This window comes from Sitodiplosis mosellana, unplaced genomic scaffold (genome assembly GCF_009176505.1).
Source record: "Sitodiplosis mosellana isolate CC-2019 unplaced genomic scaffold, AAFC_SMos_1.0 Smas_scaffold_5, whole genome shotgun sequence".
In the NCBI taxonomy this organism is placed as follows: Eukaryota; Metazoa; Arthropoda; class Insecta; order Diptera; family Cecidomyiidae; genus Sitodiplosis; species Sitodiplosis mosellana.
In genome coordinates, this window is record NW_022595248.1 from 1,232,581 (window position 1) to 1,256,631 (window position 24,051).

At 37.1% G+C, this 24,051-nt stretch overlaps 3 protein-coding genes across 6 annotated transcripts in view; all 3 read left to right on the plus strand.

The window, feature by feature from the left end:
• LOC129566934 (uncharacterized) overlaps window positions 1-24,051 on the plus strand; it is a 175,728-nt gene that overhangs the window by 145,308 nt on the left and 6,369 nt on the right. The window contains exon 1 of one of the 4 annotated variants that reach the window (XM_055443336.1): window positions 10,923-10,932. The exons of the other annotated variants lie outside the window; for them this stretch is intronic. The gene's annotated coding sequence lies outside the window, so the exon portion shown is untranslated. Of the gene's footprint in view, window positions 1-10,922; window positions 10,933-24,051 lie in introns of those variants that run through there. 4 annotated transcript variants of the gene reach the window in all.
• LOC129566928 (neurotrimin-like) lies at window positions 1,166-16,837 on the plus strand. Its single transcript, XM_055443325.1, has 12 exons — window positions 1,166-3,325; window positions 13,185-13,285; window positions 14,030-14,182; window positions 14,348-14,401; window positions 14,484-14,571; window positions 14,653-14,724; window positions 15,107-15,181; window positions 15,298-15,351; window positions 15,468-15,608; window positions 15,828-15,977; window positions 16,161-16,235; window positions 16,322-16,837. The coding sequence occupies exons 1-12, from the start codon at window positions 3,247-3,249 to the stop codon at window positions 16,432-16,434; spliced, it is 1,155 nt and encodes a 384-aa protein (XP_055299300.1). The 5' UTR covers window positions 1,166-3,246; the 3' UTR covers window positions 16,435-16,837.
• Window positions 17,825-22,324, plus strand: LOC129566932 (5'-deoxynucleotidase HDDC2). Its single transcript, XM_055443330.1, has 4 exons — window positions 17,825-18,624; window positions 19,249-19,387; window positions 19,455-19,609; window positions 21,165-22,324. Exons 1-4 carry the CDS (start codon window positions 18,370-18,372, stop codon window positions 21,420-21,422), a joined length of 807 nt encoding a protein of 268 aa, XP_055299305.1. The 5' UTR covers window positions 17,825-18,369; the 3' UTR covers window positions 21,423-22,324.

Sequence of the window (24,051 nt, forward strand, 5' to 3'; positions counted from 1 at the left end):
TCTGCGTTTTTTTCCCGCTTCTTCTTTAGTTTGAAACAGCGTGTATTTTCTCTCCGGTCGCTTTGAAAGATGGTTTTTCCATTCTAATTTCAGCGTTGGGGGCAGGTATATTGCATTTACAAAGGCGACAATGGTGGAGGTTGGTGTGTGTGTGTTGGGTTCATCTCGTTTCGCATTTCAAAAGCGAATGCATTTGCTAAAACATAAGATAGTAGGATAGCGATATGGATAATCCCTCTTTCTTAAGTACAATTTAACACTTTCTCGCCATTTAATATTCGCATCGCCCAGCAGTTTCATCTTTGGTGCAGCCCGTTCGGTCGGTATGCATTGTAAAATTGGATGCGAGCATACAAATTTATATTACAGTACCATGTATCGTGTTTCTTATTAGCGTTTCAAATACACTTTATGTGACCGTACGTCGATCCCGAGAGCTCACTTTCTCGCACTCTCGTGCGCGCTCATTCTCTCCGTCTTTTGTTCTTCGAATTGCAGCAAGCAGGGTTCTGACACAGTGGAATGCTATAAAAACCCATATTCCGCACAAAGGTTTTATATGTGCGGAATCAAAATCACAGTGAAAATAATAAGTAATCATAATATGAGCCACCAACAAACCAAAATACGTATAATAATGATAATAATAATGTACCGTACATTACGTATGTCGGGCGCTCAACACACATAAACACACACACACCGCGGAATGAGCGAAGGGAAAGGGAATGAATCGCACTGTGTGTTTTCAACGCTGTGCACACGCAAAGTCGGTGAGTCGTCAAAAACGCGAACCAACCACCAAAATCCGAGAGCGACGATTATACGTTTTCCCTTTATCCATAGCAGGTTTATGACTGTGGGAAGTTGCAGGAGAAAAAACACAAGTGTACCTGTTCCACTGCTGCTGCTGCTGCTGCTGCTGCTGCTGCTGCTGCTGCTGCTGCTGCTGCTGCTGCTGCTGCTGCTGCTGTTTCTGTTTGAGCCAACGCAGGCAGTGATTTGCCGACACACTGAAAATGTGCATTCAAAAGCGCACAAGTTCAAGAGAACTCACTGCCAACGAACGAATAAAAGAAAAAACAACACGAACAGCGGCAGCAGCATTGAAATAACACGCCAAACGTTAAATATACATGTGAACCTAAACACACCGTCGAAACAGGGTAGCACGGCAGTCAAACAGTTTCGTGTGCGAAAATGTGCTTCGAACGGTTTGTGTGTGGTTTTTTGTGTGCCGTTGCCGAGGTTGTTGTTGTGTTCAATCGCAGTATCAATAGGACGCATGCGCTTGCATTCACTTTGCCGACAGAAACACCACGCGATTTTCAAATATTTTGTTGTTGAATTTTAAAGTGGAACTTTCGATAAACTCGCACACTCTATCCGTATACGATTTGTCCGTCTCACTTTTGCTCGCACGTTCGCGCGCGGGGCGCCTACACGTAATTCCAACGGCACACAGCCAAAATCCATCCAAACACAAAATTTGAATAACAGTTTTTCGGTGGCATGCAGCTCTTGCAATTGTTATTAACGTTTCATCCGTCGAAGCCGAAAGTCGACTCATGAACGCGATCCTCTCTACTCACATACCATACTGACGGTCTGCGTACGCGATTTTTTTTTCTCCTATTCAAACAATTCAAAATTGAATTGAACACGACTAATAGATTTTTTTTTTCGGTTCGAAGAGGCTAGTTCAACACACAGAGAGACACAACGAGAATAAAAACAACACATAAACCGGATGTGTATCACAGTGGAATTTCAAAGCGCAAACATTCAGTGTGGATTTTGTGCGTCTTTTTCGTATTAAGCTTAAAAGCCAACGATTTTGATTCGGCAGTGCATCGATTTTGATATCCCAACGAAAGTGGACACAATTTTCCGTTGCAAAAGCAGGAAAACCATTTTCACAAATCTTTTGTTTGTGCAAGAGTTTGCATATGAAATCGAAAGTTCAATAAAAACATAACGAATTTTCTCGGTGCATAATCGGTGATCGAATTTTTGTTTTTCCATTCGGAATAGAGAAACTGCATCACGTAACGTATTCAATTTGCGCAGCGAGACATTGTATTTGAATTGTGTCCGAATTTCATTTATGCAAATCGCAACGACGGTCAGCCGATAAATTTGATGTGTCTTCATTTTGTTTGGCCAAAGCGCACTACAATCCACACAAAAACCTCTCGATATTGTTTGCAAAGAGAGCAACGAAAAAAAAGAACGATTTTTCTCTCTCGGTCGGAAACAGAATCACAAATGAGCGCGCATCACGTATCAGCTGTATTCATCATTGCAAATAAATCAAGTGTCAACTGAATAGAATTTAATACAAGCTAAAAACGAAGAAAAAAAAACAGCAGAGAAACTTGGACAAAGAAACGAGAACAAGGATAACGAAGAATAGTGTGACGTTCATTTGCCAGGACAAGCGAGAAATCCTTTTGCCTTTGCTCTTTCTGCATCTTGGCCACATGAAACACTGATCCTTTCCTCTGCTCTTTCGCTCTCTGTACTGGTATCATTCAACACTTGTCGGGCAACGATTTTTCCCGTTTTCGTCATTCTCGGCTTTGCTTGAATATTGATGTTGGCTTGTTTTCTTCACGCTCTTCAGTGTGGTTTCAAAACTTGCAACATTTCTTGTACATCGCCATCGTCGTCGTCGTCGTTGTCGTCGGTCGGTTGGTTGGGTTCGTGTCATTCAGTGCATTGTGCGATTTTCTCTCTCTCTCTGTCTCTCGAACAAAACTCCCGAAAAGTGTGCGGTATTTGGTGGTTCAGTAGGAAAAGTCAGTCAGTGAGTGTGTGTGCTTGTATGGCATACCAAAGTGTGTGCAACCGTCAGCTTTTCGAGTGCAAGTGTTTCGAGAACGTCGGTTTTATTTATGTGTTTTATTGTGTGTTTTTGATGACAAATTTTTTCATACCATTGTAAGAAAGCAATAGACGAGCACAAAAAAGACTCGCTGTGTATGTGCACTTTGTTATACATGTGATTGTGTTTGTACGCGTACTCGTGTTACAATTGCTCGAGTGGTTGTTTTTTTTTTTCGGTTTGTCAGTGCATTTTCAGCCGTTTTTCTATTTTATTTGCCATTTTAAATCTTCGCGCTCACTCTACTCATTCCAACCGATTTCGCGTCTATCCCGTCGCAAAACTTTCTCGATTGTTTTTTTTCCTGCTTCTGTTGCAGTGTGTGTGTCTCGTTTTTCAAACCACAAACTATAATAATTATGAGGAAGTTGTTTGTTTATATGATTTATGTGTTTGCGTTGAAATTCTGTGAAACGCTGCCGCCAGATATGATGACAGGTACGAAATTTATACGATTATCACTATAAATAAGAAATTAATACTCTCTCTCTCTTTCCATATCTATATCTCTTAATTCATTGTACGAGCGCTTCAATAGAGGCAACAAAATTCTTCACAAAACTTGTCCCACTTTGCAGTTCATTTGCGATTTTACAGTTTGGCAAATGAGCTAAATCCCCAATACAAACTCTCATATATCTCAGTTTGGAGCGATTTTTCAACGAAACAATATCCAGTTTTAAGAATTCGGCTCATTGTTGGGATTATTTGCAATTCGAAGATTACATACAAATTCAAGATTGGTTTTATGTAATCGCTGAAAAATGTCTGAGCGATTCGATTTGTGAGACGTTGAAAAAAGAAATCGACCTCTTTTGTTTATATACTAATTCTTTTGCGATGAACGTAATCATTTTCCAATAATCTCGTTCGTGGGTTAAATGAAAGCCGTCGTAGATCCATTGTAAGTCGCTCTGGCTTTAATTTCAAATTCAAGATCTTCTTTTTTCCAAAGCCTATTGCCAAAAAATTCGTTTCTTCTAAATGCGTGGCGAGAAGACGTCGAACATTTCAAATGTGAAACCGTAAAAAATCAAGTGTATCACAAGCAATTAATTCGGTTATTGAGATGAAAATCAAAGGACAATAGATCAAATATGATGAAAAAAAAAATTCCCTTTCCTCCGGTTTAACTTGATTAAATAACCATTTTCAAAATTTCCAAAGTGAAAAGATCATATTAAAATCGTGTGCACAATTTGAATTGGTCGGTTTAAAATGCGTCGAATATGGTTGTTATGTGAGAAACCCGTCAAAAATCTCTCGACTCATTCCATTTTCTCGCCCATTTCCGACTTCAATCATTAAATTAATGTGTAATTTGATTGAGAAATCAAACGAGAAAATCAAGTGTTGTTGAAGGGAAAAAAATGAACGGCGCAGCAAATATCCCAGTGAAGAATGCTTGGAATCAGCAGAAAAACGTATGTTGACGGCGGAAAAGAAAAATGATGAAAACATCATGGTTTCAATTTCGTTATGTGGCATTTTAATGGTATTTGACGTCATGTTTGATTATGGTGTTCAATCAACATTATTAAGCTGCAACAAAAGACAATGGCCGTGGGAGAGCAACGACGATGGCAGCAGAGACGGCAGTCATGGCCACTTATCATTTCCAGCATATTTACCTTATTAAATTGCACGAAAAGCGCAAAGCCAATGCATGTGTACGGTGTCGATGCGCGGAATGGAAAATTGAGCCGGAGAAAAAAGAAGAAGAAGAAGAAGAAGAAGAAGAAGCAGGAATAGAATTTATAAAAAGAGAGAAAAAAAAGAAGTGAAATCGCCGTAAAACGAATAAATTGGCCTCGGCGATAAAATCAGTTATATCCTATTACTGTCGGGGTTGTAGAATACGAGTTATGGCCTAAATCACACACCAAACACGCTGAATGCAAATTATATGCCAAATCTTTTGGAAATTTTTAATAAACCAAATACGAATATTTAATTTTACATTTTGCCCTCAGTTTGCCACTCCCTCCCTCTCTCTCTCTCTCTCGCTTGCTGTCGCGGTCTGAGTTCGAATTCAGGCACGTTTGACTTGCAATCAGGTTGAGGCTTTTTTTTCTCTCGTCTGTTGGTGTGCACAGTGGTCGATGTTCCGACTACCGCAGCTATCGTTCGGGTGAAATATGCTGAATCGCCAGTTTATCGTTTTTTCCACACGCCGAAAAGCGAACAAAGCAGCGTGGAAAAAACACACACACACACACACTCCGATCGCGCCAACCAAATTGGCCAGAGAGCGAAAACCATTTCAACCGTATGCCATTTAGTGAGGTGAATGAGTGCACATACAATCGTACACAGTGCAGATATAGTTGGAATTGGTGGCGATTTACATGGAAAGCGATTCATTTCACAAAAACGGTTTACAAATCAGAATTTAATAGGCTTCAACCGTTTACCGGCAATTTAATACAGTTGATGCGATGAATGATGATGACCTGCCGCGTGATTGTGCGGTCGTGCTACGAAATTTATCTTCCACCTTTCAAACATACAGCTCAAAACACACACACACACACATACAGCTCAAAACTCACTCTTTGTCTCTCTATCTCTCTGTTGGCATTGGATACGCGCGCGAACAAACGAGCCTCTCGCTCTGTATACACAAGTGGATGGATGTTGAGCGCATTCAATTGAAACAAAGCCTCGGCCACAATAACACTCACCTCTTCGAAGGCTTAGGTGCAACATGTCGCCCATACAAAAAAAAAATTTGTATCGCGCGCGCGCTCGTCTTTCATTAAGCCGAACGGCATTTTCATTCGATTGCTTAACTTGCTGATTCGGTGTTTCATCCGATTGAAAGAACAATGCTACAAACGCACAGCAGCCGTGAAGTTGGTGAGTGTTGAAGGTGCGGAGGTGAACGTAAATCCCATTCAAACGTTCGAGGGCTGGAGAGTAAACAAATATTTGATTATCACATTAATTAGAGACAGCGATGCCAAGCGTATTGCATTTGATGGAAAAATTCGACGCACGAACTACTAGACATTTGAATGGTAATCGTTTATTTTAAAACAAAATGTGCTCGTTCGACTTTTGCTGCTCGCATCAAAATGCAAAACGGAAATAAATATGCGTGGAAACAGAGCCTACGTGTGAGAATGGCCCTGTCAAATCATTCGAATGGAATCAGAACCATGTCAATCATTATCCATTCTCAGACGAATCAAATTGGTGTAAACATCGAAATTCCGCGTTTTTCTTTTCTATTTTGGCGAAGAAAAATAGAACGACTCCTTCGAAATTGTTTACATCGTATTCAGAAATCATTTTGTTTTCGATCGTTTGAATGGCCAATAAAGTATTTTATGAACGTTATTTTGTGCCGACGTAATGTCTCATTTTCCGTATGGAATGCCAATATTTTCGTTGTTGTTGTCGTCGTTGTCGTTGGATAAAATGACAAAATGAAACGATAATTTAAAAATAGCTAACCGAAATAAAAACCATAACCTATCCATTGAAAGTGTAATTTATTGAATTTTTACCTTCTTGTATTTAGCGTCGTCGATTGGCGCATATATATATATGAAATAACGCCATTTTGGGTAAATGCTTTATTACTCACCGTTTGCAGTGTGTGTGAGGCACTCAGAGAGCGTATGAAAATACAACGGGCAACAAACAACAAAATGCCACGCACCTCGAGTAAGCCTCGAGCCTTGCACATAACAGCAATAAAAAAAAACAAGCTAATGTTCCGAATAACAAAGAGCTTGGCACAGCTGAAAAAAAAACTAGTTCGAAATATTTTTTCCTATTGTTAAGATTAAGCGAAAGCTAGGCAGTGTGTGTGTGTGTGCGTATGCGCGCGGCGACAGCATAGAAGCGTATGAAACACACATATGTCATAAACAATTTTCATGGAATTTTAGCCGTTTTCGCCGGCGCACAATGAAACCACAACGATTTTCTTGCTGTTCATGACATTGCCAAACGTACACACACACACACAGCCAACATATGAATAAATGCCAGGAATTTTGCAAAGCGTCTGACCAACTGAAAAATGGCGCAACATAAACGAAACACAAGATCTCTTGTCGTGGCCATACACTCGGAAAATGGGTTGCACATGATAAAATCATCGCGTCGTCACATCTTGAATAATTCATTTGATGGCGTTTATAATGTCTGTATGACGTGGTATTTTGTGTGCAATGGCATTTATTTTTGCGCGCGAAAGACGAGAAATGGGTCAGCCTAACGATCATTGAATGAGTCACATGGAGAAGAGAGTCCTCTTTGCAGAAGAATCATAGTTATTAATCGCTTGAAATTGCGCTCCCTTGCCGTTCAAAATAATCGTAAAAATTATGAATTTTTCCTCCCTCCGTTTTTATTGTCGGTATATTTTTTTGTCGTCGTTCATTGTTATTTGGCAGTTTTTTTTTTATTTATTGCTGTCTTTCGTTGATGTTCGTATTTCGAGTAAACAGTGTGCGCCATTGAAATCGGGTTGTTAAACGTTTGTACGGTAATTGTGTCTCGTTAGTGTTTAAAGATGGGTTGTTTGGTGGTGGTGTTGTGGTTCGCGAACAGCACGCAACGCTGTCGCAAATCATAAATGGTGAAACAGTAACCATTGACTGTCACACATGATTTGCCATTGCACACGAAGCGAATGCCTAAGCCAGTTCAAGACAGCTCACTCTCGTCCGCCGATGAAAACGATAAACAGAGACACGATTTTACTCCAATTTCCATCAAAAATTATTAAGCTCAAACCAAGTCTGTCTCAGCTCATAAACTGACGGAAAGAAGAATGGGAGAGAAATAGAGAGAAAAAAAAACCGTCACCACTGCCACCAGCACCACCGCTACGTTTATAGTTTCGCTAGTTCAACGAACGAAATCGGTTCTTGGGGCGTGCTGAAAATGGAGATACCATTAACTATTCGACGAAAAAATGAAAACGTTTCGGTTTGAAGGGATCCTGATTTGATTTCGCCTGAACTTATTAAGACATGTGGAATATTTCAAACGACTCTGACATTTATAATGGTGAACAGCAAACGATTTGCATGTATTATTTTTATGCATTTTCTTGCTGCCACTGATACACATCACGGTGTAGTTGAACGAAGAGAAAAAAAAAACGATTCCAAAAAGAATGAATTTTTATTTGGCGTGCGTTCTTTTTATTATCCACGTCGTCGTGGATAGGAACAAATTTGTATGGTTGTTTTTCTCTCTCTCTCTCTCTCTCTCTCTCTCTCTCTATTTCTCTCGGCACTATTCCTCTTCGTTGGGAAAAAATGCTGCTTTTGATTTATTTGAATGGAAGCAAAACTGGCGACGAAACACACCAAATGCGAAACACACGCTTATTTGAGAAATGAAAAGACATTGGACGCTTACTCTGGCACACACACAAAGCTCATGCTGTTAACGAATATTTCGTCGCTATAAATTACCTGTTCAATGTAATTGGTTGTTGAAAAACAGACCACAATTTTTTTTCTCTGCTCTCGGATGTTCCGTTTAAATACAGACTCTCGCTCTCATTTTCAGTGAGTTTTGGCACAGCTTTTTTTTCCTTCGCTGTCGTTTTGCACTGGTGCTTGTTTTTCAAGCAAATCCCCCGTGAAGGAAGAAAAAAACACATTGGACTTGATCTAAATTCTGGTTTTCAAACTAAAATCCAGGCTGAAATACAAGACAGCGTTTTAAAGATTACTAATAGCACGATGGTGCCAAAGCTGAATGCAACATTGTATCTATTTGATAGCAGGTTTCAATTTATGCTCATCATAAAATGAATAATTATCGTTGTTTATTCCATTAAATGCGTGCGGTGGCGCCTGTATTTATAGCCGGCTGACAGAAAAATTATTTTTCGAATCTCCTAAAAATTATGTTGTGTTTTTTCTTCAATTTCAGATATTTTATCGGCCAACGGCACGTCAGCGTTAAATTGTTTGTTTTATATGATTCGAGTGAAACGAAAAGAATAAACAAGCAAAAAAAGAGAATAAAACGCGTAGACGTCAAAATTGTATTCGTTGTAATAAGTCGCAATTGCAATGGGCCAGCGAAAACTGGTATGAATAATATATTAAGAATGTCTGAAGTGGCGATCAGACGCCTTTTCAATCGCGAATAATAATAATAATAATGATTTGATCCACGGATTCGATGTGCGCGCCCTTGCAATGAATGGCTCCTTCATACACCGACATATTGTTCAACGCCAGACATTCCATTCCAATCGATTTTAATCGTTTATTCATTGTATCCGTGCAATTATTCCAAAATGTAATTCGAATTTTTATTCTTTTTCACTTGCTTTTTTGTTCGTTCGTCCCACTTGAACAGAATTCTTTCTCCATTTGGCATTCGATTTCTCTCTCTCTCTCTCTCATTCGTTGAGAGGAGATGAAGAAAAAAATAATTCCTAAGAGTTGGTTCGTTCCTTGTTGTGCCGGCAGCCAAGCCGCCGTCCAAAGACAGACGTCTCCATTTATGCTCAATTACAATTTCTCGTTTAATGAAAATGTGAGAACGCAACACCGGATGTGGGCAAATCATAAACGGTGTATTCAAATTTAGGCAAACCCAGCCACATGCATGTCAGCCCAAAAGGGAAATCATATCACACGCTCTGTGTCTTGATACTCGGCAAAGAAATCCAAATATTTTTCTTCTATTCTTTATTATTTTCGTATTTATTTTCTTTCATTCACTGAGATTTCTTCGCATTTTTTTTTTGTGTCGCTCTCTTCTCTTTTCTTATTTCGAAAAAACAAAAAGAAACACATTTTAATGAAAGAAAAATGTATGGTTTTTTAACGTGATTGTTGACGTAGCATTTTCCTTTACCGCAAGACCATACACACACATTTACAAAAATGTGAATTAGAAGCGACACACAGCCATTGCCTTGGCAAACATTGTAAAGAAAAAAAAATTATTATATTATCGTTTTCAAAACCATATAATTTTCGGATTGTGCGGAGCATATATTACCAAGTGTGTTATTTCATTGTTGCATGTTTCAGGCGTTTGTTTCACGTTCTTTTGTGTTTATCCTCACCTTGCAATCGGTCTTCCGACGAATATGATTGGGTTGTTATTGTTTTTTATTAGGAGGCATGACATTTTTCAATCCTCGTTCTCTTTCCATTTTTTTTTTCTGCACGTTTACCAAGAAATTCTCGTATTTTCATTCAGTGTTCTTTTTTTTCTTCATTTTCCTTTGGCAAAAGAGCAAGCAATTTTCTTTGCGATCGTGAGCACTGAACTGAATCCACCGTTTTTTCTACGTTCAGCACACTGATACAACGTGCAAGAAGCAACGGACACCGTGTGTTTCTGTGTTGGCGACGAACACTGCAGAAACAAACTAATGGACTCGAACAATTGGCCCTTTTTTTTGCTACGTGTTTTTTTTTTACTTTCTCTCTGTTTGCCACACACAAATTGTTTTTTATCGCACTGAAATTAGTGAGTTGGTTTATACACAAACCATACACCAAATTAGAAAATTATGCATAATTTTCGGCTGTACCCGAGTATAAATATCCAATTATCAACAATGTTTCAAAGTCTCTCCCACTCTCCTGCGCGCTGTGTCATGTCTCTCCCCCATCTCGTTTCCGCAATCAAATATTGAAATGGGCTGTGTTATACAAGAAATTGAATCAACCACTTAAATAATAAGGAACAAAATCAAAATGATTCAAGGGCCTAACAACGAACACACTTCATACGCAGTTCGCAGTTCGCAGTTCATTACGAAAGACTCTTTTCCGTTGAAATATTCAGGTGTTTATATCAATTCTCAGAAGGAACTTGGATGTATGATGACGTCATAACGCAACAGAAGTTCAAACGTTACATGGAATGACTCTAATTGAATTTTTCGTGATAGCCCATTCAAATGAAATGAGTTAAATGAGATTCATTTGAAGAATGCTCTTTTAAAAGCCAGTTCAAACTTTTTTCTCTGCTTGAAACAAACTTTCTCTCATTTTCCCGCAATTCTTTCACCGCTTTTTTTTTCATTCATATTTCAAGTACGCATCGAACTTCCATGAACCGAGATTAACTGGCTTCATGGGTAAGAATAACCTGTATTTATCACATCATTTTCCACCCGTTTACCTTGCGTTTCTCACGAGAGAGAGTCTTATCCAATGAATAAATTGACGGTAACGTGAGCATTTAAGTGAACGTGGCTTCCGATGTCATTTTCCATGCTGCTCCTTTTCGTGTCAAAATACGGACTGTGTGTGTTCTGTTCTGCCGGTCCGTTTATATATATATAAATGATACGCAGTGTCTTTCGTGTGGAAGGGCTTTCCTTAAGTAAAACAAAATCACGATAACATCATTGTACAAACACTGGGATGACATATTGCACATGTCGGAAGTTAGATCTTGACCTCTTGATAGAATGAACGCTGCAATTTTTCGTTCAATTTCTTGACCATTTTTGGTTGAAATCGACCTTGAAATTTAATTTTATCTATTATTTTTAGCTTTTTCTGTTTTTTTGTGTCTTTTCTCCGCCTTACTGTCCAAACTATTTTCTTCAAACCTTGAAATATTGCAGCATTTCCTAACACTTTATTTCGTCATAAAAAGATTCAGAAGGAAAGATAGAGAAAGAGTCATTATTTGGAACAAAAACTTAAGCTTTTCCGGGAAAAAAATACGAAACAAGTTTTCCAAGAGCAAAAAAGAACTTTTAAATTTATTTCCTTATTTTTCTGCGAAATGTGACTCTAATTTGATATCTTTTCTTAAGAAACACATCTTATGAACCCGATCTTTGTTCCATGGAAATTCATATCAATTTAATTACCAATAGAAAACCCATTCCATGCAGCGCGTGCGACAAGTAATCCATCCGTTGAGGCTCCATTCGCACCCAATTCATGTGAAAGACACGAAAATGTCTCTCGCATTAGATTACGAGCTTGTGAAAATCGCGGAAGAAATTGGACATCATATTGTGATCCTTTCTGAAGGATTATCGCCGGAATAATGAGAAAACGTAAAAAAATTCTCTAAAATAATGCATAATAAGCAAGATAATATACGTACTAATGAAACTGAGCGAGCTACCGACCGAAAAAAAGGACGAACGAATGAGAACAGCAGCAACAGCAGCAGCAAGGAACTCATTTTGTTTGGATTAAAATTCCGAAGCGTCCACACACTTGTTACCAGTTATCCAATATTTGTGTGAGTTTTGATGGTTTGTAGCGAGAGCGCATTGGGTGGCTGCTGAGCTGATGCCCGTCGTTGGATTTTAACGATTGTCGAGCTGTTATTTGAACATGATCATAGGTTTTAATTAGTGTTGCGTGCAACATTGATACCAATGACTGTGTGTTTTCCACACAGTGTAGAAGTGCTTGCGTTTGCATAGCAAGACTATAAGAGGTGTTATGATTATTTCTGTCCGCTTTGGCATTTTTAAAATTGTTTTCTCGACGGCGCGTGTTCTTTTTTTTCCCCTTGCTCTTGCTCTCACTCTGTGTCGTCGGTTTTATTTCGGAAAAGCTGGCAAAAAGCAAATTAATTTAATTTAATAAGGGGTGTTAAAGTATCGCGCACATGTTTTTCCGTTCGTCACACATTATTGCATCCACGAGCACTGGTTTGGATTGGCACGTTAGTCGAAATAGAAGAAGAAAAAAAAGGGAAAACTGCGCTCATAATTTAATAGAAAGCATTGCGTTTGCCATTTTACTCTCTCTCTCTCTCTCTCTCTCTCTCTCTCTCTCTCTCGCTCTCTGTGTCTTCCACAGACACACATTTTTATAGCCATTGTCGAGAAAGACAAACACGCAAAATTAGTATTTTTTGTGCACTTCAGTTGTCGCAACAGTGAAATTGTCCGCACAAACGACCAGTGTACCAGTGTACTCTGGTTCATTTACAAGTACACGAAAAATTTTCTGTCTATTCGTCGAAAACTAACAACCGTATTTTTATGGCTTTTATAAACCGTTGCGCTGACATTTGAGAATTATTTTTCTCTTCTCTTCAGCGCCCTCGAAATCTGCTCGTCGGAAGAAAGAAATAGCTCGTAAAATTAGCATTTAATATCCGAGTGCGGAGAGTGTAGAAATACACTCGACGCACTCGCTCTTCACCCAACAGAGATAATAATAATTGTTTGAAATTGTCCTTTTCCTTTATGTCTCCCTTTCTCTTTTCCTCACGCTATCTTTTGATCGTCTGCCACTGCCGTCGCTGTTTGGTATTCTGTGTGTGTTTGTGCGTGCGCGCGCGACGGGAAACATTCCAAACCCAACAGCACCCGATCCGAATTTCAGTTCACCAATCGCAAATATCACTGTTCCTGTGTCTCGTGAAGCGATTTTGACTTGTGTAGTCCATGACCTATATTCGTACAAGGTAAGAATGAATTTGAAAATATCATCCATCTGGCAGAGAATCACTGTCATGCACCTCTATATGTGTTTCGTTTGACTGCTGATGCGACTGTTGCATACAATCATGTCGCTCATAAAGCTAATTCCTGAGTTTATTACTATGCATACGATTCCGTAATATGTTGACACAAAATTGCATGTAAATTGAAAATACCACATTTGTTTAGCCAAAAACCTTTAGTCAACATTCACTCAGATTGTGTATTGCGACGGAGAGACAGAGTAGTGTAGATGGAATTTTTTTTTCGCATTGCAAGACAGTTTTTCTCGGTATTATGATTTCAATCTCATCTTGTCTTGTATACACATGTTCCGTATCACTGCATCCAGTCAATGGTAAATATTTGGATGAGATTTTTGTCAATTTATCAAATATTTTTCAGAATTTGCATCAACATCATCGCGAAGGCAATCATCCTTTGTTTGTCTTTGCATACACATACACACAGAGAAATAAATAGTGAAAAGTCGTTTTTTGTTATTCAGGTCGCTTGGTTATGGTGTTTAGTATTTTTTTTTTTTGCTGTGATTATATTTTGATGATGTGTCGTTTGTTATTTCTGATTGGTTTTTTTTTAGATTGCTTGGCAATTCAATCGACACATAAAATACACACATTTCACATCTATATTTAGAGATTTTCCATTTGCAAAACATTTCTGATTAATAATAACTTATTTAATTCCTGTAACAACGCAACGAGTAGATAGCCTGGTTACGGGTGGACACGCAAACCATATTGACAATTCAAAACAACACGATCACGAAAAACCATCGCATCGGCATAACGCACACCGAAAATCGAATCTGGCAATTGCGAATACGTGACGTTAAAGAATCGGATCAAGGGTGGTATATGGTAAAATTTTGAAGCCAATTATCCGTTTCCGTTTATTTGCGATTATTATTATGCAAACAATTTTCAACCGAGAGAGAAAAAAAACTATTTTTTTTTCTATCCAACTTTTGATGATGTTTAATAGTTTATTTTCCCTCTCTCTTTCTATTCGCTATGCAAAAAAAGTGTCAAATAAACACGGACCCAATGAAAAGTGCGTTGGGCTATTTGGCCGTTGTGGTGAGTTTAGTAAAAAAAAAAAGAAGTTTTCACTAAATACTCTTCGTTTATACCTCATTCGAGCTGTTTCGACTTCTTTTAGGTGCCACCGGATATCATCGATTATGAAACAAGTCATGATATGTCCGTCGATGAAGGGCAAAATGTAACATTAACATGCACCGCCATAGGTTTGTTTTTGGGTTTTCGATATATTTGGTTGTTGATGAAATAAATTTTCAATTTTTTGAAAAAAAAAAAAAATACCGTAGGATTGCCCGAGCCTGAGATAGAGTGGCGGCGCGAACAGAGAAAGCCATTGATGTCGATCGGAAGCGAAGAAAGTTTGTACACTTCTTAATTTGCCAACGACTCTTTCACACACAAAAAAAAACAGCCACATTTCTCGAAATGCTCAACTAGTTTGTTGATCCCGAACATTTATTGTCGTTCATTCGTTATTATTTATTTCTTTTTCTCTCTGCCCCTATTTTTAGTAATCAAATTACAGTTGTTTATAATTGGTTTTGTTGCAAATTTTCAGCAATGCGAATATTTTTGTGCATTGTTCAATTTTTTTTCGACGAGAGTTGGCTTTTTTTCACTGCTTGTATTTTTCTCCCACGCTGCTTTCCGTATGGATGGTTGACGATTTGTGTTTAATAATTTTCTGTTTCTCTTTGCCATTTCGGTTTTTGTTCGGGCGCTCGGAAACTTCCCGTGCAGTTTTCACAATCAAAGGATCGACATTAATGCTACGACATGCCAATCGGCATATGAACGGTGCATTTCTTTGCATTGGTATGATATATTTGATTTAATTCAAATATTTTTTATCCACATACAGTCATTTTTCTCTTTCTCTCTCTCTCTCCCTCGTTTTATCGCTCTCTGTAATTCCTGTTTCTGGTATCTAGCTTCCAATGGCGTGCCTCCGACCGTCTCCAAGCGTATTATGCTCGCCGTGAATTGTAAGTTTTCCCATTCGGAAACAATTTTTGTCAGCAATTTTACCGAATTCCTTTATGCCAATTATTTATGCTTATAATTTTCTATTTACTTTCTTGCAAATATTCCCTACTGGCAGTTCCACCAGCAATATTCGTTCGTCACCAAGAAAAGGTTTATGCTTCAATTGGTCAAAAGGTGGTTTTGGAATGCATTAGCGAATCACATCCGAATTCATTCAACTATTGGCTCGATCCTAGCGGAAAAAAAATTATACAAGGTGCGCGTTCTAATTTAATTCCATTCGAGCATATACTCAACATGCCACTGCATCAAAACAAAATTATTCAAATACTTTTCGCAGTAAATAATTTACCAACATGATTTATGGCGGAAATTTTTTTCTAGCAATGAAAGAAAAGAAAAGAAAAAAACATTTGCTGCAACTTTTTGAATGAGTCTTTTTAAATTGCCATTTTATGAATGAATTTCTTTGAAGGAGGCATTTATGAATCGATGACGATTGAAAATGTGTACAGAGTGATCATGAAGTTAGTCATTCGGCCGAAAGATTCAAACGATTTTGGACCGTATAAATGCATCGCCAACAACACACTCGGTGAATCTGAGAAGATCATTCATCTTCATCGTAAGTCATTGTTTTTATTGTGGTGTTGTTTTTTTTCACACTTTAGTGAAAAGTTTTCACTAAATTCACTTTATTTTTACCTCATTCAAGCTGTTTCGATTTCTTCTGGCCGTTTTTCCATACATTTTGTATTCTTTTTCGCTTTCAATCAGCTCATCTGTTTCGTTTTTCTTCTATCTCCAGATAAGACAAATCCAAACGATGCAAGAAAATACGTGTTGGCAAATCAAGTGGATAGTACGGAGATTCTCAACAGTGGTAAATCACCGTGACTACTGTCGAATGAACCATGGTTTTTTTTATTTTGAAAACAATCATTTCAAGTGTCTTGTTTTCATTTTCAGATTCTTGGGACTCTCAATATTATGAATCGGATTCGACTTTGGCATCGTCAGCGTCATATCAGTTGCTCTGCATCATAACATCCATTTTACTGTTACTCTCTTCTCACTCATGACTGCATTTCACAGCACGCTAAGGCAATACCACTTAACGTTGCATCGCATCGCTTATTATTGCTTCCTTATCTTTGTGTGTGGACGCATGGGCAAAAGTGCGACCGTAAGAAGAAAAATGAGCATAAAAACACTGATTATTGTAGTGACTGTAAGAAAGTTAAATAAAATAACCATCAATGTGTATTGTGTAAATTTTGAACTTATTAGTCGAAATGGTAGAAACAAATTCCATAGATATTATTTTTCGTTTTGTTTCGTTTGGATTCAATATCAACAAGCATACACATTTTTTTCTGGCTTAAATTGTCGATTTTTCTTTTCGGTTTTCAAAAGTGTCAACAGCACAAAAATTCCGTTCATATAATCGGATTGAATGTAGCGATTCATTTTAATGTAGAATGGCCTTTTATAAACAAAACACATCATATAAATAAAGAAAAAATGTCATCTAAGAGCAACGGTAAAGTGCATTTTATACGTCTCCGTTCATTCAAGTTGAATGTGCTACCGAATCGATAATAAGTGGATTTGGACGATGACCTGGGTAAGAATTTCTTGGTATAAACAATTTTTATCACTCTCAATGCATACACACTTATGAGAATATGCTTAAAAGAGCAAAATATATCGAAAATATCTCCTTTTCAACTCAGCTCGAGAACCAACGAAATTAATTCTCAACGGATTGAATTTCATTCGCAGTTTGGTCGTTGATCGTGAAAGTTAGAATAAAGAACTCAAGCGTTCTCTTTTCATTTTATACTTTTCAATTTTGTTTGCATTTTTTGGTGAGTTCGATCAAATTAATATAGAGAATGTGCATTTAAGAAGGAAAAGATATCAAATTGATAACGAAAAACGTAATAGAAAGCGAAAACAACAGCAACTTCAACAGAAAAATCAAAAACATTGTGAAATTAATTCAAACTTGCAGTTTTTTGCTAACCAAATCACATTTTTTTGGTAAAATAAAGTGTCGTTCAACGGTAAGTTCAGGGAAATGTAGAAATAATATAAAATTTCACAGAAAAAAATGTTTTGGTAGTAGAAAAAAATACATGAAATAGTGATAAATACCCAAATTGCAAACCAAATTTCCAATAACGAAACGAAAGAACAGTTTTTCGATTTTTTTTCCTTGAAAATTAATTAAAATCGTTCAAAGAATTGCCAAAAACGAAAAAAAAATATTTTTTCATAAATTCCACAATGGTTTAACTAAAACGATCCGTTCAAACAATGATTCATTCAATTTCATTCATTTTATCCCAAAACTGTTTGTTTGCAAACGAAAAGAAAATTTCCCAATTTCTCATTGAGATGTCGCCACTAAACGAAGCAATGTATTCGAAATAGAATTGACAAATGTTGACATTTCAATAGAAAAACACAGTGTGTTGTCTCGTTCGCACTGATTGGTGTGCTCGATTTTCTCGTTCAGCATGGAGAATGGTGAAAGCAAGTGTCAGTGAGAAAATCAGAATCATCTGATTTTTAATACATACGTAAGGTTCAGGCAGCGAACTTGCATTTGTTGAGCATTGTATTTCTGGCAACAACAGCTTGAAATTTTTTCGTTCAATACACATTAACGAATTGTCGAAGCTAGTACTATAGTACTTCTGTTTGACTGCAACGGGAAACATTGCTAGTGAGATAGAGTTGAGATTTGTGTGTGCGTGTGGAGAAAACGGAAAATGTTTTAGACCCCAATCAGTTTTGCGTGAGCATAACAGAGAGAAAAATTCGAGCAAACATAAAATAGCGGGGCAGAAAACGACAGAAAATCCGTGCACTCGTCCGTGTCAAAATCGTGAAACGAGCGAGTTAGTTCTGGCATAAAATCGAGTGCGAGCGAGAACAGTAGTCGAAACCAACACGACAGACGAGAAGAAAAAAAAAGCACTTTGATTCCAATATTCAGTTGTTGGAACATGTTAAAAGTTTTGAGGTTAACTACAAATAATCTACGAAATTTTTCACTGTTCCAGTTGAACAAGCTATTCAAACAGGCAGCAACAAATCGAATTTTGCACAACCCAGACACAAACGATACGGACAACGTAGCAACAATGTCGAACGCAGAAACAAATGGATCACCCGAGATGAATGGATCTCCAACAAAACGGGCACAAACACAAAATCTCGATGGTATAGTGAAATTTATGGAATTGCTGGGCAATCTCAAAGTGAGTAATCGTATTTTCAATGCAACATTCATTCAATATTTTCACCAGGAAAAAGTTAGTGAGGAATTTGTTTAGTGACGTCGTTGGTTTTAAGTGACACATTTTTTTTTGTCTGATTTCGTTCAATGTGTGTGGCTGTGTGACTCGTGTACTCTCAGCTGACGTCTTGTGTGCTCATTGAGAGAGCTTATACGCTCTGAATAATATATGCTTGGCTAATATATGGTAGAAAATATAAAAAAAAAAAGTGTCGGCCAATTTCAAGGTTGAAATAAAAGTTTTACCTTGTTTCGCGTGCTACAAACAAACAGAGAAAAGAATCGTTCGTCTGATTCATTCATTATATAATGAACTTTGAGTTCCCGAGACTTTGAGGCTTCCGAAAATGAATTTGTTGATTTTTATTCCTACTATTTATTGTCATGGCCAGAGTGTATACATCACATTCACAAATACACACGCATACGCCCGCACACTTGAACCAACGCGTGCATGTGTAGAGTGTATGATTTTTTGAGCATAAAAATGAGATACTAAATGGGCAAAGTTAGTTCGATGTTTTTTTTTTAATGCATTTGTTTGATCAATTCGGGTATTGTTTTTTTCTTTTGTCTCTAAATTTAGCATTTGAAGCGAACTGGCTGGGTTTTACGTAATGTTGGCGATTGTGAAACAATTGCCGGGCACATGTACCGCATGAGCCTAATGACTTTCCTGCTGGACGGCAAAGGTGATTTGGATCGAACCAAATGCATGGAATTAGGTATATGCACGCAATCAATCCGAATTGAACGAATGGAAAATCATAATTTTTTTCCTTCAACATTTAGCATTGGTACATGATTTAGCTGAATCGATTGTCGGTGACATAACACCCTACTGCGGAGTGTCAAAGGAAGATAAACGGCAGCGTGAAATGGATGCAATGCAGGAAATTACAAAATTGATCGCGCCAAGAGGAGAACGTCTTATGGAATTATTCGAGGTAATGACGACGATGGAATTGATTTGTTTTTCGTTTGAGATTTATCAATATTGACATTTCCATTCAGCTCTTTACAATCGAAAGTTTATTGAGTTGACAGAAAAAACCTCGTGTAAGATAAGCGTTATTTAATCGATTTTTCAACGATAACGATGACTGCTGAAATTGTCAGCAATGCATTAAATGGTCATTGAATCAACAGTCAATGACTTTTGCATTGAATTTTATTCTCTTGAACGAAATGTCTGAAATTCGTCTAAATGCCATTGATAATGTAAAATTCAAGTGCGTCTCGTGGGCTTTGTTATCAACAATGGGAACTGATTACAATTGAACTTCCGTCAACGGTTCAATTGGCAACCAATTTGTATACGTTTGTCGCATTCCTGATGAATGTGATACATCTCGCTTGACTCACATTACTTTTGACTTTGAAATTCGAAATTAGATTCGTCGCTCTTAATCGCGTTGGCTGATATTTAATTGTACGTTGCTTTGTATTTGATACAAATTATATTAGTATCAAATTTTATCCTCTGATGAGTATAAATTCATCGAGTCACATGTGGTGCTCTTTAAAATGTTTGACATTTGTTTATATGCAAGCGAAATTTCCCATCTATTCAGCGATACAATGTTCTTTGTATTAAATTCCGATACAAATAGCTTGTCATTAGAAAAATGATTCACTAAAGACAACAATGTGACGTTCAATCGAGCTTGTGCGCTGTAGTAAACACATATGTGCATTTAATCGCTTCATTAACTGCTGAATGTCAAAGAGTGTGCAAACAGTTCAATGTGTCTACTTTCGCTCAGCACGAGCGGGTCGTATTGAGCATGAAGAGAAGTGTAACCGAATTGATCGAAAGCACAACGAGTTTCAAACTTTCAGAACATATTTTGGCAGTTGGCCTCAAAATGTTATTTCCAATTTAAACCAAATCCAAAACAAACAGTCGGTTGTATTTCACTTCCGAATATTAAAAGAACCGATGCAAATATTTGCGAAACAAAAGCAATGCTAAATTTTCAACACGATTCTTGTTTTCATCTATGTGGAATGTCGAAATTTCGCTTAATGACCTCTAATTTCCGCAATTTGTCTGCTTTTTCACAAACAAAGACGTAACTTTCATCGACTCAAAGAAGACGATAAGCTCTTTGTTTGCAAATCGTTTTACGTCTGGCATTTTATTGCTCTGTAAATTCAAATCGGGCGTTTATATGTGTGCTATTATTAGTGACGACATTGGAGCTACTGAGTTGAAAATTCAAATGCACACGGACAGCCGTTGCACGTGAACACTATCGCTATATTCAAATGAAATGGCCGCTTGACCACATGTTTGAATGCAATTTGATTATCGTTTGGGTCAAGGTATTTTGAAATATGTCGTCGCTTCGGCACTTTTATGACAAACATCGTTAGTGAAGAGCTGATAACGCAAATGTCCCAGTTTTCATCGCCGTGTGGAATCTCTAATCAATTAAATTATTTGAATTTATTTATAATCTGTGATACGATGATTCTAATGACTGTCCATAATTGCAGGAATACGAAGAGAATGAAACGCCGGAATCGAAGTTCGTGAAGGATTTGGATCGACTGGATTTGGTGATGCAAGCGTTCGAGTATGAAAAACGGGACAATTGCATCAAAACGCATCAAGAGTTCTTCGACAGCACGGACGGTAAATTCAATCATCCGCTCGTCGTTGATATAGTCAATGAAATCAAGGCGCAACGTGAATTGGCCGCTGAAAAAGAGGAAAAATCCCAACCGAATCATGTGTCCGCCAATTCTAGTTGATAATCTCAATCCATTTGTCCCCTTATAACTTCTCCTCCTTCTTGCTCACACGCAACTTAACAAATTACCGTGCGCTACAAACCAACTACGATTTACCTACACTGAAAATGGGCCAACTTTTATCAATCTTGAATGAAACAAAAAAATAACACAAAATTATTGGATTCATTTTTATTTCGAAATTTTCTTCTTTTTTTTTTGTTGTAGTCTTATGTTTATTAGTACGTAAGTGAGTCAATTTCAAAAGGAAAACAAAATCTTGCACAATTTTGACAAAGCGCCTTGAATCTAACACACACGAAACGCATTTTCGAACGTGTTTTAATATTTCAGTATTTCTAATTTCCCATAATTCGTTTCCTCTCTTAATAAACGGAGTGCTACGCAAACAATATATTCAACATTTTGCCAGTCGAACAATCGTCTCCTTCGTATTTTTTTTTCCAACTGTACGAAACGAATAGCACGGTTTCAATTGTGTTCTGACGTTTATAGGCCAACGTCCACATCTTTTTTTTCACATCTCTGCCAAATTAACTTTCGTTGTTAGTTTGAATTTCAATTACTGTAGCTCAATTCACATACAACACCCTAAGTAAATATGCCGTAGAATAGTGGAATTATCTTTCTTTGTAAACTTTAAATTTCATTGTTAATTTATTCGATAAATTTATGAGTAATAACAACATGACGAATGAAACACCATCCAATTCGTTTGTTCTCGATATGGTTTTGAATTCCCAGCGAATCCAAAATCCAATATATCGTAGAAAGACAGAAAGTTACCAATTTATAAATTTATACTTATAAGTATGTCAAAAAAAACACGTACATTTATTTTTTATTATTTCATTTTTTGTTTGTCATATGTGAATAAATTCTAAAGAAAGAAAAGTTGAAAAGAATTTCGTTTCATTCGTGAAGTTGATGATATCAGGTAATTTGGATAAAAGCATAAGTAAAAGAGTCTTCGTGTTGATCAAATTGTAAGCAATTTAAGGTGCATTTTGAAACTCAAACTTTACACAATTCCAAACAATTTCAGTCAGGTTTTGGATAAAATGATGAATAAAAAAAACTTACGAAGGATAAAAGGTAATTAAGCTGGCTCTAATTAAAGAAGAAATGATGATCGTTCATTAAAATAAATGAAATCCATTATATCCAATAGCAAAATAACGAAGAAAAATTTAAATGGCACCATATATTCAAATCATTCATTCAACGAGTTCAATTAGGTAATATGTCTTCAAATAAAAATGTGAGCCTTAATAAATTTTATGGGAGTTCATTGCCGTCATACAACAAAAATGCCGATTTTATTACATTGTTTGCACATTCTGTGTGTGTTCACTTCAATGAACAAGCACATTTTTAAATGACGACATAAAAACATTAGTAAAAGAAGCAACGACAGTGTCATTGACCATTTGACCGATGCACTTTTTGCGACATAGCTGAAATGCACCAGAAGAGACTTGACTGCTATTTGGTTTCAAATTTCTTTTGAAAACCGTGTGAAAAAGGAATTTTTACTGAACAATTTATTGATTCAATTCAAAGAACAAACATTTGGTGTATTTCCCATTCTATGAGTAAGTGTACCTTAAGGTATCATCAGAGACAAATTACCGTTGAAAAGTCATTGTTAACATCCTTATGATTTTTGCATACCTTCATTTTGTTAAACATTTTGGGTATTGATTGGTGCCTTCATATTCAAATGGGCTATGAATTATGCGAAAAATAAGTAATTTCAGGAATTTGGGTCAAAACAATAAAATCCGTTCAAACATTTCTAGGAAAATCCGGCCAAGTATGAATATTTTATGGCTTCGATACAAATGACAACCGTCTCCACTTGAGATAATCCGAAATGTGTATGAGCTTCGGCTCGAAGCCTTCAAAAGTACTGCATTTGGCTCAAATGAGGGCGCCAAAGTGTCGATATTCTTTTGTAACAGAAATTTTTTCAGAGCAATTTGATTGAATAAATGTTGTTTTTATTATTAACCGAATGTGTTCTGTTCTCATCTGTCAACTGCGAAAAAAATTGGTTCAGGAAGATTTTCCAACATTTCCATTCGCACAAAAAATGATTGGGAAAATATCAAGAATATTTGGAGAAAGGTGATTTGGAAAAGAATCCATGGACGAGAGTCATTGAAATATGGAATTTGGAATGAAAAGTGCGGAAATAGGATCATTCAACACAATAATGATGATAAATCCCCATGTTCAATTTCCCAAAATAAACGGTAAATAAAGGAATGTTGACTAATTCCGTTCAGAATAAATAATCTATTCAACACCTCATAAATATTAACAACCAAAAAAGCGGTCTCTATGAATTAAAACCTTGTGACTCTGATTGTGATGTTTATTCAGAAGAAAAATATTACAAAGTAAGTATTGATATCGTGTCTGAGTTGAATACTACATACGAATCTGATCCGACCGGTCTGATGGGCCGTTATGAATGGCTTTTTCTCGATGGGTCAGTTTCAATGGACTGATTTTTCAAAACGCAATAGATTTCTGTGTTCCAATCGAACGGGCAATTTGCATTACAATGGCTTTATTACACCTTCTCGTACAAATAATTAATTGGCATGATCCGAACAGCAAA